General features: G+C 34.5%; 1 protein-coding gene across 1 annotated transcript in view; it reads left to right on the plus strand.

Moving 5' to 3' along the window:
- DENND1B (DENN/MADD domain containing 1B) overlaps window positions 1-18,274 on the plus strand; it is a 391,513-nt gene that overhangs the window by 328,773 nt on the left and 44,466 nt on the right. The window contains exon 16 of the mRNA XM_006834232.1: window positions 9,066-9,156. Within this exon, the coding sequence (XP_006834295.1) occupies window positions 9,066-9,156 (91 nt within the window). The remainder of the gene's footprint in view (window positions 1-9,065; window positions 9,157-18,274) is intronic.

The raw sequence follows: 18,274 nt of genomic DNA on the forward strand, positions 1-18,274 counted from the left end.
GAACAGTCGCTGGAGAAGGATGTCATGCTGGGTAAGGTGGAGGGTCAGAGAAAAAGAGGAAGACCCCCAATGAGATGGATCATCTAGGTGGCATCATTGGTGGCGTCCAGTGTGGCAGTGGTAGTGAGGTTGGCCCAGGACCGGACATTGTTTCGTTCTGCTGTGCATGGGGTCGCTATGAGTCGGTTCCAACTCGATGGTACCTGACAACAACAACAACTGTACAAAATCAGTATAAAGATAGGTATCAGAACAGAATTTTCTCATATGTCAGTGACTGCCTGTGTATCTATTTTATTCCCTTCGGTTTTGCTGTCTGCTATTGATGATTGTTTATGTGTTCTTTTTAGTTACTCTTTAAAGCCATGATCCATTCGGAATGTTTTGAAAATCTTTTTAAAAAAGCTAATCACTTTTCCTTTATATGTAAGATGAAATTACAATCCGCAGTCTATACACAAATCTGTCTTGTAGTCTACGTCTTTAATCTTTTCTGTACTTTTACAAATACTTTGATTCCTGCCATTCTGAACTATTTGCTATTAGTTTCCTAAAAATGGCTTCATGCCATTTTTTCATCTGCATCTGGATTATAATAGATGCATAGTAAACAGTAAGTGAATAAATAAAAGTAATTTTTGAATGAATAAAATAACACTCACTGAAAACTGTGTGAATAGTTTATCTAATCTAGATGTATCTTTATAACAGCCATATTGGTTATGCATTTTATTACAGTTACTTTATGGGTTATAAATGAAATTTACAGAGATTAAATAGTTACCTTAGCTATTAGACAATAGTTTGAGGTAGAGTCTGGAGTTGAACCCAGGGAGCCATTAAGATTTACTGTCCTTCTAGGAATAAATTAATGGAAAAATACATATATTGCTTTTTTTCTTCTTGTCTGATTTTCTTTGATTACCATTTCCTCATATTCAATTATCCATCTTTAAGATTCATTCATTCTTTATGATTCATCTTAGGTGTCTCTTTTCTGGATTCTTGACCTTGTAATCATCTATAAATTTCTTTAGAATTTCTGATTTGCACTACTCAATACTTATTAAATAAAGAAGTGAAATAAAAACTTATGACTGACTCCTTATTATAATAAATATGCAAGGAAATGTTTTCTAAATTTTAGTGGATGGAGGGATAATTAAATTGAATGTTATGAAATGCATTTAGAGATAATACAAAGATTATACGAATCAGGTATTATTGTTTTTTTAACTGAATGCTGTGTGATCTTAAATCTGAGTCACTTAATAGTGTTGTGGAAATTCTGAGAGATCCTAAGTACACTGTATAACCTTGACTTAATAAGAACCTTGGATAAAAGGAGTGGCTCAAAGGAGCCAAATATTTCCCTTTTATGTTAGATAGAGGTTTTGGAAGGTTTTAGAAAGCTTTTAACATTAATAATACAGTTTTATAAACATCTACATTTTCCTATTAATCTTTTTAAAAGGAAGCAAGATAGTGATGGTTACTTATTTTATGATTTTAATCTATAGCAAAGATCAAAACATCCAAGACCAGTACAAAAGAGTCAACATTTTGGAGTATTAGGAAATATTTGACATATGAATGGATGAAGATGGTAATTACATCAGGCACATATTTCATAACATGAGAAAACTATAAAAGTGAAAATTACATAGGGAAGAAGTGAAGGTTTTATGGCAGAAGTGAAGGATGCAAAAGGGAGATGGTTTATCAGGACAATGAATACATTTTTTCAGGATCATGTATTAACTAATTTCAAGCAATATTCTAAATGATATTTCTCAAAGTGTGGTCCTAACTCACCTGCATTAGAGTTACTTAGAGAACCTCCTAAACATTCATATTCTTTATTCATTCCTTCACTCAATAATTTGAGCATCTACTATGTACTACGGAGCCCTGGTAGAATACTGGGTTATGAGTCAGGCTGCTAACTTCAAGGTCAACAGTTTGAAACTACTAGCTGCTTCGTGAGAGAAAGATGAGGCTTTCTGTTCCCATAAAGATTGACAGCCTCTGAAACCCATATACAGGGTTGCTGTGAGTAGGAACCAGCTCTACAGCACAGTACCACCACCACTACTATGTAGAAGACAATGTTCGGTAATACATCAGAGAACAAAGTAGAATAGGGTCCCTAACTTCTGAAGCTTTTACATACTGGGAGGGAGACAGACAATAAATTTAACAAATAAATAAATAATGCAGTTGGAGAGAAAGAGACATCAAAGATGATCATGTGATTTCTCATGTGAGAAACTGGAAGGATATAGTTGCATTTTAATTGACTTGAGGAAGAAAGCAGGATGAGGAGATTTTGTTGAAAAGAATAAAAATTCATTTTTAGACATGTTAAATTTAGATGCTTATTAGACACCCAGTGGAAATAGGAGTAGGCAAACTAATGAAGCAGAAAAGAAAACTGGATTGAGAATATGCTTTTGAGAGTCATCCACATAATAGTAATATTTAAAGCCTTAGGTAGGAGACCAGGTTATCAATTTACCAAAGGAGTGAGTATATATAGAAATAACAGAGACATAGGGACTTAAAAATGAACATTGAGTGTCGAGGGACAGTAACAGAGGAATGAGTAAAGAATGAGTGACCAGTGAGACAGAAGAGAAACCGGGAGCATACATTATCTTATCAGCCAAGTGCAGAAAGAGTACCAAAGAGGAAGGGATCAACAGTGTCAAATGCATGGGAAAGATTCATCAAAATGAAAACTTGCCTGCTGGATTTAATAATATGGAGATAAATGGTGTGAGCAAGAACAAATTTGCTGATGTCGGTGAAGAAGTCTTGGTTGAAACATGGGAGAAGAGGGTATGCAGACAAAAAATATTGACCACTCTTTTGAGGAATTTCACTGTTAAAAGAGAGAGAGAGAGAGAGAGAAAAAAAACAAAAACAGGGAAATGTGCATAGCAAGAGAAGTAAATGGGGTCCAGAGAAGAAATAACACATGTAAGAACACTTCTGGGGAAATGTGGTAAATAAAACTGTATGTAGGAGAGAAAAGATGTGTCTTTTCTGGAAGAGTCAATCTCTGCTCAAAGCACAGACAATTCATGTCCAACAGGAGAGAAGGCAGAGTATGTGAATATAGATGGAGAAGGTGGAAAATGTGGTGCTAAGAGCCCAGGACCGGCAGTGTTTCATTCTGTTGTGCATAGGGTCGCTATGAGTTGGTACCGACTCGATGGCACCTAACAACAACAAAGAGCTTATAGAATTTCTCTTTTGATTCAGTTTTTGTTTTGTTTTGTGTCCATTGAGATTAGGAAACTTATTCATCAGCTGAGAGAGAATAGGTGGCTATTTAAGATGAGAGAAGATAGGAAATTATGCTGTAAATAACAGAAACCAGTGGACTCAGGAAAAAGTAGTAGAATTGCTTGGCATAATTTAAAGCCCTTTCGAGGTTGTAGGTTGTGAGTTTAAAGTAAGAGTAGTCATTATGGTGGGATGTTTTTCTTCCTGCCATTTAGAACTGCATACAAGCCTCCCAAGTGCATGCCTTCTCCTGCTTTAGTGCCTTTACTGATGACTATTCCTTCTGCCTAGAGTTCTCTTATCCCATAAAACCACCTCACTTATTCACTTACTGTTTTTGTCTTGGCTCAAATATCATCTTCTTGAGGCCTACCCTGACCACACTATTTAAAAGGAAAATTTCTCGCCCAGCAGTCTCCACTCTCTAATAGGCAGTTTGTTTTGTCTTCTAATGTGCATCACTGTGGTACAGTGAATTACTTAAAATGTTCTTCTTTGTAATTCCAATGATATAGCTGGGTGGGATCATGCAGATTGAGTGTATTGCAGTTTTTCCTGATGGGACCAGGTAAGAGAAGGAGGTGCTGATAGGAGTATATGATTCAGCTGTGAAAGCTCGTTAACAAAATTAATTATTATAAAAACTTGGAACTCTAACATGGGTATCGATCAGTTTTGCCATCTTGCTGGGTATCAAAAAAGCCATGTCAGAAGCAGGAAGTGGAATCTCACTATCATCTAGAAAGAAGCACTAGGAGTGGAGTGTGTCATTTGGATTCCAAGATCTCTGTACACTGAACCTTCTTGATACAGGAGACAGAGCTGTGACATCAGAGAAATGACAGAGAAGTGGCAGTAGCAGACCCAAGAGCCAGAACATAAGACAGAGTGGTAAGCTTCTCAGACCGTGGAGCAAGTAAAACTGAATAACTCTTAAAGAGTTGGGTGCCTCCTGGCACTTAATAGCCAGAGAGGGATAGATTTGTTTATCCACAAAGCTAGAGCTGAGAGTTTGTGGTGGATTAGTGTGCCCTTTGAGCATTTATTGGCAGTGCTAAAGTTTCATAACTTTGCCTGAGTAGTGCAGGGCCCAGGCCAAGGGGGCTGTGGGTGAGAGAGGCCTGCCTGCAGGAATGGCTGGAAACAGGGTGTCCTTACCAAAGAAATATCCTGAATATTTCTGATACTGATTATATAACCTGTTAACTCTTCTAATGAGCCGCATAATCATGAGCATTGTCTTAGTTCTGTGTGGTCATTACACTGAATTATCGAATCTAGCAGAGAAGTAGAGCATGCCCTTGGAGGGATGTCTGGTGTCAGAACTGGTAAATAAGGTTGGAGGGTGGAGACATGTCTGACCTGTCTACCTCATAGGAATTAATCTTGTGCTGATGGTGAATCTCTTCCTTCTTCTTTGTGAAGTCAGAGGACATCAAACACTGCCTCCATGACCCCCCCCCCCTTTTTTTTTTAGTGGTTACTTTCTAACACGTTACATAATGTATTACCATATCCACTAGATTGTTTTGTACTATGAGGTTTGGGTTTTTGTTTCTGTTTCATTCATTGATTTATTTCAAGCATCCAGAAAAGTACCTGACATATAGTAAGCATTTGGTTAAATATCTATTGAGTGATGAATTGGTGGATACTTTGGTCTGATGATCATAAAGTTCAACACCTAAATTCTTTAGCAAAATATTATCTGTTAGTTGATCTATCTTTGAGGGTAGTATTATTGTTCCATTACTGTTATTTTAAGTGTTACAGTCTAATAATAAGTTGCACTGAATGGACTCTTTATATTCTTCAAAGTGTTTCCCTGTTCATTTTATCACAGTATTCTAATTTAATATATTCGAGCCCACAGTCATCTGGTTATTTAATCTTTCAAATGGTGTAAAAACAATTTATTTCTGTTCCTTCACATACTTAATCCTCTTAGTTTGAGCTATAAACTGACCTACCTCATTCCCACTTAAGTACCATAGCAGTTTGTATTTATATATACCAGCTAACTGAATGCCTTACATTAGCAGGAATCTATAAATAACTGTTGATTTAATTTACTGTAACACTTTAGCATGTTTTTCTCTATCCTGTCACATTTTACCGAGCATTTTTAAGGAGAAAAATTTAAATCTGACTACTTATTTTCTTTTAGCCCAGAGCATTATATTGGAAGGCTTTGGGGGTGTGTGGGTGAGATGAGGTATAAGTCACCACTGTTTTACTTGTACAGTTCACTGACCTTGACTATGTTAATCATGTTGTGTAACTATTTACCCATATCCGGTGCCAAACTTTCTATTACCATTGATGAATACTCAGTGCTGCCTGAACACTGACTTCCCATTCTTTCCCTCCCTCCTCCCACTCTTAACCATTGCTGTACTTTGGTAGAAATGCAAATTTTGAAGATCCATCAGAAATTCACACATTTTTATAGAAATTTTTTTCTTTAAATTACTATAGACTTTATGAAAAAGATCTAATTTTTTGTCCTCAAGACTTTAATTTTATTAGATTGGTCAGTTTATGTCCAAGAAGAGTCTTAAATGAAATAAAATTTTGATCTATGATAATTTTTCCTCCAGGCTAAAGAAGGAATTAAGGTGTGTAGATTTGTTTATTATGTGTCTCCAATGCCTCAGTTGCTTTGGTTCAGTAATTGACTAGTATATTAACAGCATGACATATAGCACTCCATCTTGCTTCTTCCTTAGCTTGGCAAAGAATGATTTCCTCCCTCAACCACAAAGTCCTTGGTCCATTGCTTGTCCTACAGTTGATTTGGTGAGTTTGAACCACCAACCTTATGGTTAGCAGTCCTATGTTCGTTCATCCTACAGTGCCACACCAGCACTCCCTGAAGTCCATTTATTGCCACCCTCAGAGTTTAGATGCATGGGAATTTAATGTTTTTATTACATACAAGGGAATTTCAAAAGTTCATGTAAAAATGGAATTGAAAGATTATGGAATTTTTCCATGAACTTTTTGGCACCTCCTCATCTATGTGTAGACTGTTAAGTTATAATGAAATTAGTAGTGTTGTTAAGTGCCATTGAATCAGTTCTGACTCATAGTGACCCTGTATATGGCGTCTGAAGAGCAGCTGATGAGTTTGAACTGCCAGCCTTTCAGTTCAAACCAACCTTGAGGCCAAGTGCTTATCCTATGGCACCACACTTATAGTGCCCTTAATGGGAACTATTGTTTTTTGATGTTTTAGATTCAATGCCAAAAATGCACCAGTTGGTGAAGAACTAAAGAACTATAAAAATTATACAATTGATCTTTTAGGAGAAAGGTCCATTTTTACTAATCTGCTGACCATGATACTCATATGTGTTCTCTGAATCTGGTCAGAATATATTCTTTACTTTTTTTTTGGAATGAGGCTCACCCCCAAGACTATTCTTTATGTTATATTACAGATTCAAAATATTCCTTTAATAATAAAATCAATTTAATTAGATTTTTAAAATAAAATTTCAATGAATGTTCATTTTCAATTAATAATATACTGAAATTCATTTAAAAGAATAGATAATTTCTTTGTATTGATTTAGTTTCAATTAAGGTGGTTACTTGAGGGTAAAAATGCTTTAAAAAACCTAAATGATATCAATATCACTAGAATAGCAGTGAGCAATTTTGCTACTTTAAAACATTTATCTTGTATCCTGCCATGCTACTTTATTATGTCTTAAGGTTTAAAAACATCAGATTCTTCTTGAAGTTGTTGATGATTTAGGTGGAACAATATCACTTATGTAGAGACTTAAGTATAATCTTATTTAAATCAGTTTTATCTGTTTACATGTTAAAATTATGGAATCCATTCTATGGATTTATTTATATTAATTTTTATAGGATTTCCAAGTGTGTTGTTTATGTTTTAGCATGATCTTTAGAATTTTAATTCTAGAGTCTTAATTTTTACTTTTGTCAAAAACCAAATATTAAGGTTTATTTGAAAAGCAGCAATCTTAATGTCTTAAATTTCCTAAAAAATATATTTGTAATCTAAGTTTATATTACAGCTTTCATTGTTATAGCAGAGCTACTTGTTAATACTTGTAATCTCAAACTAATTCTGATGCTGATGTTGAAAACAAAAACTTTTAAGTCTTTCAATTACCTAAAAATACATGTTTCTGAAATGAGAAGGGTAACCGTTAATCAAGGGATGTTACAGAACAGAATAGAGCCATTGCTTTTAAATCAGAGATAATGTCTTTTAGTTCAACATTATTTCTACGTAGTAGTAGCTAAAATTGCCCTTATCTCTTTTACTTCCTATGAAATGCTCCAAAGTTGTTAGTGTGGGCTGACCATGAACCAGTTCCATTTAGGATTAAAAGCTGTTATTTAATCAGAAGTAGAAATAGGAGTTTAGGGAACTGCTCTCTTCATCATTCTTCTTTATTAATTCCACTTTTCAGTTTATAGCTGTATCTGTATTTGTATGCATGTATTATAATTAAGTGTTCATATGCAGTGAAATCAATCTTTTATTTTAAGAACAAACACTTTTATTCAGTGTGCAAGTTGACAAGTGTGTGGTTGTCACTGACAGAACTGTTTGCAAAGTCAATGATAACATAAGGCACTTTACCAAGTGATTAATTCATATTGGCTTAAATCACTAGTTTAGTTATACAAAGTAGTTACTCATGCTAAAAAATGCATAATCAGTAAATAGTTTTTGAATTTATCTCTCCTAAGACTTGAACTGTTCCACTCAAATGAAAATAAATGGATTATTTCCAATAAACACAAAATTGAAAACCTTGTAGTCTTAATCTTTTAAAACAAATTAAGTCCTTTAAAAGAACGTCTTAGTTTGTTCTATTTGTCAGTAATGTACTACTTCAAATTAATCATTTTGCTTTCACCTTATTTTTTCCAGAATGATACTTAGTCCATCAAATTAGATCCCTTTAGCTTGATTTATAATGCTGTGTTGGAAATGTGTGTAAGCCAGACTTTGTATGCATTTTATGCCATTTTATTTTTAAAGTAGCCATTTGTTTTATGTAGCAAAGAGGTTAACATTATGTTACTAGCTTTGAGGCATCAGAACATATGGTATAAATCCATAGATGAGCAGAAACAATACCTCAATAATATAAAAATTAACCAAGTGCTAGTTATTAGTAAAACAAGTATTATAATAGACATAAAATCATCACCTAACACTCTTTTTTGAAACATAGTATTCACATCTCAAAATCCTGATATACTGTTTGTTTGGAGTGGGGTAAGGATGGTGCAGGTACTCTTCAGAGTGTCTGCATTTGGAAAAAAAAAAAATCCAATTGTTTTCGATAGCTTTCCCAGTACAATCTTTATTGGCCCTTTTCTGACCAGGGGATGTATAATGCTCACCTATACTTTCCACTTCTGGGGTTTAGTGTAAAGCTAATATCCCACTATTAAGGAGTGGAATCTTGTATAACTGTGTGAAATATTTTTGTTAATCTCTTACTGTGTCTAATTCATAATGTAGGCTTTCTCATAAATGTATATGTACAGTATAAAACATAGCATATAGGTTTTGGTACTGTCCACGATTTCAGACACCCACTAGGTGTCTTGGAATTTATGTCTTGAGGATAAGGGGAGGACTACTGTATTATACACACATAAGTATGTGTCATTTGTACTTATATGAGTTTGGTATTAATATTGTTTATATAAGTCACAGTGTAATTTTGTGAAGGAAGTGAAAAATTAACATGTTTGACTTTTTTCAATTTCAGTTCATTGATGGTCGCCTGGCAAAGCTAAATTCAGGAAAGGGTTTCTCGGATGCATTTGAAGAAGAGATTACTTCAGGTGGCTTTTGTGGAGGTAAAGATTATTTACCACATAATTATTTTCTTAATAATATTTGGAACTTTTCTGTGATTTAATATACTTAGTAAACAACTAATTATTTCCTCCTAAATATATAATGACATTAGATACATTTTCATCTCAGAGCTATGGTGTTTATTTTATCTGATATGTTATCCCAGGCATTATGATGGATTGTCAGGGTTTTGTTTTTTGTTTTCTAATAATAATCTCTTAATATTAATAACACAGGTATTCTCTGTTTTTTTCTCTTGACAAGTGTTTCTTGCTAAATTGCTGTTGAGTCTATTACAACTCATAGTAAACTAGTATAGGGTTTCCGAAGAGTGACTGGTGAGTTTGAAATGCCAACTTTGTGGTTTAAATGAACCTTGCAGTCCTATGCTTATCCTACAGTGCAACACCAGAAGTTCAGAAAACTAGTGCTTAAGGCCATTACTAAGTATGCACTTGAGAACTGAGGTTATGTTTGAAATAACAGATTATAATACAGTCCCTAAAGGAAGATTGGAATAACACTACTACTTCTTCATTTTGGAATGACTATAATAGCCTCTGGAAATCTTTACCTCTTTTGCTTTGCAGCTTCAGGAAAGACTTCATCTTTCCATTCCACTTTGACAAGAGCTTACTTACAGCATTGGGTAGAGCCATGTGTGTGAGAAACATCAGTTGATATCTCACTTTTATTCAATATAATTAATTCATTTAAAATGTAAATCTCCAGACAGTGGTATAAATGTCATAAAGGTGAATTCTGTAATTATGTAGGCAACTAATGACCTAAGAACTAATACTTTGCACCTGAGTATTTAATATATTGTTAATAGTTCCGTCTGACAGAGGCTTATGCTGGAGCCCTGGAAATGTGCTATTCCTTTATTCTGCCAGTATGTGCTAAGTACTTACTGTGGGTAAGCTAAGCAAACAAAATCCCTGCACTCTATATCCTGGTATGCTCATCTTTGATTTATTATTATAACAGTGATTTTTGTTTTCTAGGTTTGACTTGAGAAAAATAGATTTGAGTGTAGGTGAGCAAACAGTTGCTAGAATTGAGAAATAAAACATGAAAAGACCAAATGATAAGCTAGAGTAATACATTTCTTGAACTAATTTTATTCTTAAATAGATTTATACTTGAACTTAAAAAAAAGAAAACAAGGGAATAATTAATTAGCAGTTGTGGACCTTTTTCTGATGTAAGCACAACATTTTATTGAAAGCATTTAGCTTGAGGAAAAAAGTTAGTTTACTTGACTCAGCAAGTGAGCTGAATGATTCCACATTCAGCTCCTTCTTGCCTTCCTCGGCTCATGGGTAAAAATTTAGCTTTAATGGAACTTTTGTGTTAAAATAAGCCTTTCTTACTTTTCAACTCAGACAAGCAAAATATTGTCAGCTCATGGACAAATTGCTTGAGGCATCCATTCAGTATTTACATAAATGCTGTCTCATTATCTTTATGACCCGTGGGGCTAGTAGCTTATATAGAATTGAAGATGACATTCTCTGACAGTAATGGGGTAGAACTATGATCCTTTTGTATAGTTAAATTCTTAACCATGGTCCAGATGCCTCTGAAATAGAAGCAGGTGGTTTTCCTGGTAGGATGGGCTCTAAAATATCTCAGTACTCTTTTTTTTGTTTTTTTAAGTCTTATTCTTTAAAAAAGAATAGCAGAGTTTCTAAATCACATCACCAGTTAGCATCTGTTTTAGAAACTTGTGCACTTTCAGGATAACTTAATGCTAACTTTTTTGTTGTTCTTTCATAAAATGAAAATAATTTTATCTTAATTTGAGGGAGCCAGTACTTATTCAAAAAGAAAACTGAGCCCAATATGTATTAATTTCAGTGGGCACAGTAAGAAAATACATTAAAAATAAAGCCTGGCCATCAAATGTCATTTTGTAACTATTGTAAAATTTAAATTTTTATGTTAGATATATGTAAAAATTTCTCAGAAGATAATAAAGCAAAATCCATGAGTATTTGAAGAGTCTACTACTAAAAGAAGAGATATAGTGTTAAATTAGTTGGTAAAAGTCAGCTCCAAACATTTGTCATCTAGGCTACATTAGTGAGAAGGGAGGCTATTAAAATTGTTCTCAAAGAAGCAAACTGTTGTAACTTTGTCACTTCTCTCATTGTAATAATAATAGTAATATTTGTCTTATTTATTGAATATCAGTATGTAGCAGAAACTCTCCTATGGGCTCTGCCAATATTATCTCATTTAATCCTAACCAACGAAAAGTCTCTGGATGGCACAAATGCTTAAGTGCCTTGACTAGTAGTTGAATGGTTGGTCATTTGAACCCACATAGAGGTGCCTTGGAAGACAGTCCTGACTTCTGAAAGATCACAGTCTTGAAAAGCAGTTCTACTATGCTCACATTGGGTTGCCATGAGTTGGAACTACAGCAACTAACAACAAACAACAATCCTCACAACACCCTTTGACATCCCATTTTCATGGGATATTCATCCCAATGAATTGCTATGAGTCAAGCAAGCTAGCAGTGGCCAGAGTCTGAACACAACATGTATCTGCCTGGCTATAAATCAATCGCTCCTAATAACTATAAAATATTGCTTTATATGATAAAAAATCTTCTTTAATAAGATGTCATTCAGATAGTAAACGAGAATAGGACTCAAACCTTCTCTACACTGATTAGATAACAACAAAATTTCTGTTTCTTCAGTTGAAGATTTTTTACATAAACAGTCTCCAGAAAGATCACTATAGGAGAAATCAACATTCACAAAGACTAAAGAAGAAAACATTGTATCTTTAAGCAGAAATAATCAAGAAATGCCTCTCCATTACACATCATTGCAGTGGCAACATGTACACTCTTTTTGTTGTGAATACCCATGATTAGGATTAAATGAATTGAGTATAGTGGAGTTTCATAATTTTTGTGGCCCTGGTTAAAAAATGCAGTCCAGGGTTCCTGGACATAAAAAAGCTCAATTCACATTTGAATCTAGAACTGTGTGAAAAGATGCTGTGAATGCATGCAAATTTTCAAAAACTCTTTTTTTGTCCTGTGAATCCCGGAAGGACTATTAAGAAAGTCATTGTTAGACCTGATTTCTTTCAGGAGACTCTTTAGAATATCAACTTTAAACTTCAAAGGAAGATGATATTATTAGGAAATCTGTAAAGGGAAAAATAGCCATGGAAGTTAAAAAGTAATCAAAAAGGATGCAATTGGACAAACACAAATGTTTGTCTCAAAATACTAAACAGTGAAGAGCATGTTTATTTTCTATAACTTTTCTCCATTTCTAACAAAAACAGTTCTTATATCCACAGCAAATTATCTAAACTTTTAAAAGGAAAAAGATTTTTAGATCAACTTAATGTAAATATGCTTGTTTCCTCTCCATTAATTATTTCTTCATTAGTTCTGTTTAATCAGATCAGTCTTTCATTTATTTATTTCTATTGCTTTAAAAAAAAAAAAAAAAGATTTAGGTATCAAAGAAATCTTAAGAATTAGTAGGTGATCACCAGTTTTTAGTAGCATTTTTTGGGGTTGCTAAAGAATATAGATCATTTACATTTTTTAAAATAAATACATAAATGTAAGTTACTGTAATTTAAATATACATTTGAAGAGAAAGTCTGCACAAATAAGAAACCAAGAAATTTTGACCTTGAATGTGAGAAAAAGTTGTTTAATTGACAAGAGCAATTTTAAGAATTCCCTTAATAAATGCTGATTATTCCCATAATGCATTTATTTTAAAAGGACACTTAGGGATTTTTTTGGCATTCAAATTCATTTTTAAGAAGAAAAATAGTCTTATTTTTTAAAACATTGCCAAAGAATAACTTGCTTGTCTTATAAATTTTGTTGAAATATGAAACGAATCTTAAAAAGGAACAAAATTTGAAGAGACAATATATCTTTAAAAATATTTTTAGCAGGAATATACCTAAATTGAAGGAGTACTGGTGGTATAGTAGGTTACACATTGGGCTGCTAACCATAGGTCAGAAGTTCAAATCCACCAGCCTTTTTGTGGGAGAAAGATGAGGTTTCCTGTGTCTATAAAGATTCACAGCCTTGGAAACCCTACTGTGAATTAGGACTGACTCAGAGGCACACAACCACCGTAGAACCTAACTTGTACACATGTTTTCCCATCATCTTAAGCAATGAATTCTTGGTGAGTTTCTGTTTGTCTGTCTAGTAGTAATCCTAGATTGTTGTTGGTGATTTTCATTAGTTATTCTCTCTTCTTAAGGTTTCCATTTTGAGCAGCTTCTTTACCTATCTAATGTAATTCCTTTGTTGTTGTTGTTAAGTGCCTGCAAGTTGGTTCCAATTCATAGCTATCATTTATAGGGTTTCAGGAAGCAGCTGGTAAGTTTGAACTGCCAACCTTGCGGTTCACACCAACTTTTTGGTCCAGTGCTCATCCTATGGTGCCACACCAGGACTCTAGGAAGTTATAATAGAGAAAATCACTGTCATTTAAATTTTATATTTTATTGTACAGTCTAAGAGTAGTATTTCATAGTAGAAGGAATGATGAATCTGGAAATAAAAGACTTGGGTACTTTACCCATCCATTCTTTCCCAATTGCTGTATTTGTGAACCTGGGCAAATAATATATCATCTCAGAACCTTAATTTCCTCTATTGGACAAGGTTTTATAATAATAACTAGCATTTATGGGATATCCATGGTTAACATGCTGCCAACTGAAAAGTTGGGAGTTTAGGTCGACCCAAAGGGCCTCAAAAGAAAAGACTGGAAGGCTGCTTCTGAATATTAGCCATTGGAAACCATTTGAAACACAATTTTACTCACCAGGAATTGGACTCAAATCAACAACAACAATACGCTTATAGTGTGTTTAAAGTGTACCAGGTATAATACTAAACATTGTCTTAGCATCTTTCATCTTTGCAATAAAAATGACCCATTACACAATGACTATTGTACGTATTTGAGAAATGAAGAAGCTGAGCCTCAGCCAGGTAAGGGACTGGCCCCAAATCACAGAATTCACAAGAAGAAAGTGAGCATGAACTCTCATGTTCATTAGACCTCAAAGTCCAGTTTCTTCTCACTGAACTGTACTACCTATGTCACTACCTATTTGACTAATTCAGAGGAGAAAAAAATCACAGTTCAAATAGAGGGTATGCTTCATAAAGTTAGTGCAAGAATGGAATAGAAAGAGAATAGAATTTTTCACAAATTTTTAAAACCACTTTCTGCTCCTGTGAAGACTTAAAACATCAGAAACCCTATACAGGGTTGCTATGATTTGGAACTGACTCATTGACAACAACAACAACATAACAATTTAAAGTAAAAATATTTTTGTGAACTGTGGGTTATTTTTATTCATTATAGTTACAAATAACATGATATCTATTTCCTTTGGGACTGAGAGTTTTAAATATTTTTTTGTTTGTTTTCAGAATTCACAAGTGTTCCTGAATGATAAATTGTTAATATATGCAAGTTACTTTCTGTCTCTCTCTCTTTTTTTAATTCCTGGGAGAATAATTGAAATAAAACACTTTTTAGAATACTGTGAAAAATGATCACGTTGTAAATATGAGGTTTATATTCATCTATTATTTTTTGTTACCTTTTAACCGAAAAGTAAAAGTCTATGAACTGATGAGACTAAATCTAACTGATGAGAAGTAAAAGTATATGAACAACCTGGGTGATGACACATAGGTTATTTAGTTTTGATAATGAAAATAGAGTCTTCTTGAGAAATGAATTCATTAAGAGTAAGTTGGAATTTTTTATCATTTAGAAATAGAATTTTTAAATATTCTGTTTCTAAAATAGAAGTAGAATTTTCAAAAAATTCCATCAGGTCTAAAGCCACCTAAAACTCGTGTCTTTTAAATGCATTGTAACTTATTTTTAACATGTATTATTTTAGGTAGTATATTTTCCTGTGTCATTTCACAAGATTAGAAAACATATTATTTTTTTCTCTGTATTTTCCTATATTTCTAGAAAGAGTGCTAATTAGTGAAAGATTCGTTTCAGAAAAAAAAAAAAATATATATATATACACACACACACACACACACACACACACACGTATGTTTTTATACACAAAGGTAGTCCTTGACTTACAGTGCATTCCAATTACTGAGAACCACACTGGATAGAGAACACCAACCATCACTCCCACAGCCTTCTATTTACCTGCTTCGGTAATTCATTGCAGTGACCACACAGAACTCACATACTCACTGTCAATGGTGGTTATTAGGGAACTTAACAGGTTACAATGCAGGATCAGAAAATGTTCAGAATCCATGTTTTTGTAAGAACAGCTTCTTTCTGTGCTTAGAGGTCGGCATCTCTCTGACCCTCAGTCCCTTGTCCTAGCATTGTTACAAAGCTCTTTCATATGCTGCTGATAGAGAATTGTAATCTTTGAAATGAAACTAAGTACAATAGGATGAATGTAAAGATAATGTTCTTCCATGTAAACTAACACATAATTCACAATAAAACTTAAAAAAAAATAATGCTGCTAATAAATGCTGATTAAAGCTCTACTTAGTGGTTAGAAGTGGGGCTGCTAACCTCAAGGTCAGCAGTTCGAAACTACCAGCAGATCCACAGGAGAAAGATGAGGCTTTCTGCTCCCGTAAAGATTTACAGCCTTAGAAAACCTTTGCAGAGTCAGAACCCACTCCACAGCACATAGCCACCACCACCACTTCCTATAAGCCTCAGCCTGAAGGTGATCAGCTCTAGCTCAGTGGATCAGCAAATTTAGTTACCCAATTAGTGCCTGGAGGTATCTTATTCCACAAGTGATTCTCTTGCCCGGAGGCACTCAGCTTTACTTTTCTCTAATAGCCAGGAAGTCCAGGACTCTGCCTCATTTTCTGGCTCTTGTTTCTGCTGCTGCTGCCCCTCTGCCACTCCTCTGCTATGCCTCTGGTGTCACAGCTTTTTGTTCCTTGGTTGAGGACCTTCAATGCACAGGGACATTAGGGTCCAAAGGATATGCTCCACTCCTGGATCTTCTTCCTTGGTAGTGGTGAGATCCCAGCAGGAAAAGGTAATGTCTTGTTAGTAATATATACTACATACAATGCTGCAGGGTATAATTTGCTGATGTCATCATTCTCAGATATAATGTTTCTAACCCCCAAAGACAATGAAGATCAGATTATTATTACTGATAATAAAAGGAAATAATAATGAAAACTGAAAAAAAACCCAACAACAACAGAGATTTGAGTTACATTAGAACTGACTTACAAGTAAGTCATCATCAGAATGGAACTCTATAGCAAGTTTAGGACTACCTCTAGTAACTTCAGAGCCTGATGCTTTTTTCAGAGGTTCTGTGGGTTCAGTTCTAGACCACTACAATGAAGCAAGTATTGCAATAAGCAAGTCACATAAACCTTCTAGTGCATATCAAAATTATGGATATATTGTCTATTAAGTGTGCAGTAGTATTATGAAAAAATTTTTTAAATATGAGAATTACCAAAATGTTGCACAATGACATGAACTGAGCACACGCTATAGAAAAAACTGCCAGTATACTTGCAGGTTTGTTACAGACTTTCAGTTTGTAAAATCACAGTGTCTGCAAAGCAAAACCAAGTGAAGTATAATAAAATGAGGTTTGTCTGTATAGACCTAGAAAGGTGACAGCTGGAAAGAAATTTTGGGGCTTCAGTTCTCTGCCTCTATTTTATAACGACAACAAGCTGTGTTAAACATTTTTAAAAAACACAAGCCAATTTGTTTGGAGAACATAATCTGTTTTAGGGTTTGTTTGTTTGTGCTTACCAGACAGTCTCTGAGTAGCCACTGGGCCTTTGTTTCTTATTTTGACTTTTGCATGTGCAATTTGGCAATTTAAAATCACTATTGACTATTATATTTGGAACTGAATATGCTGCTTACCAATTTGTATTGTTGTTATTAGGTGCCGTTGAGTCCATTCCAACCCATAGCGACCCTGTATAGTGTTTCTGAGGAGCGGCTGGTGAGCTTGAACCACACCAGCTTTACACTTCAAACCAACTTTACAGTCCAGCTCATGAACCTACAGTGTCACACCAGGACTCCAATAGTATTAGAATTATTTAGGTCTTTTTTTTTTTCAGCATTTGAGCTGCTTTATAGCTATGTCTTGGTAGTGGCACTGTGGGTTAATGCGCCAGACTGCAAAGCCATTTGACCTGTAACGTTGGTGGTTCAAGCTCACCAGTTGCTCCTCAGAAACCCTATACAGGGTCGCTATGGGTTGGAACTGACTCGATGGCACTTAGTAACACCAACAATAGCTATAAGAGGAACACTAGTGGTGTAGTGGGTTAAGCATTCTGCTGCTAACCACAAGTTGCATTCCAAGGGAGAAAGATGAGATTGTCTGCTCCCATAAAGATTTTCAAATTCTTAGGAACCCTAAGGAGCAGTGTGGTGTTGTAGGATAAGCAATGCCAGTGGTTCACATCCACCAGTTGCTTTTCAGAAACCCTACACAGGGTCATTATGAGTTAAAACTGACTCAACGGCTCTTAACAACAACGAGTCGTTATCAACTCAATAGCAATGAGTATAGCAGATTAATAACTAAGAAAGAAGCCTTGGTGGTACAGTGGGTTAAGCATTAGACTGCTAAGTGAAAGGTTAGTGGTTTGAATCAGCTGTTGTGTTGTCTGCGTCTGTAAAAATTTATAACCTTAGTAATCCTATGGAACAGTTCTACTCTGCCCAATAGTGTTGCTGAGAATTGAAATTGATTGGATGGTGCAGTGGGTTTGGTTTTGGAATAACCGATGTTCAGTAGCCTAAGAGTTGTATCATTTTCATATTTCCTTGCATATTATCTTTCAAAGTTACAGATTTGTAACTAGAGGATAGTTTTAGTACTCTGACTTTGTAAAGATTCTTGTTAAGTGTGACTCACAGTGACTAACCTTTAGGTTAGCAGTCCAGTGCTTACCGTATAGTGTCACACCAAAACTGAAATTTAATGACATTAAAATTAAATTAGCTATTAATTTTAGTTTTTCTATTAACAAAGAAGAATATTATTTCCAAGGTTTTTTTTCATTTCTAAACAGGC

The sequence above is a fragment of the Chrysochloris asiatica genome, unplaced genomic scaffold, assembly GCF_000296735.1.
Source record: "Chrysochloris asiatica unplaced genomic scaffold, ChrAsi1.0 scaffold00009, whole genome shotgun sequence".
Taxonomy (NCBI): Eukaryota; Metazoa; Chordata; class Mammalia; order Afrosoricida; family Chrysochloridae; genus Chrysochloris; species Chrysochloris asiatica.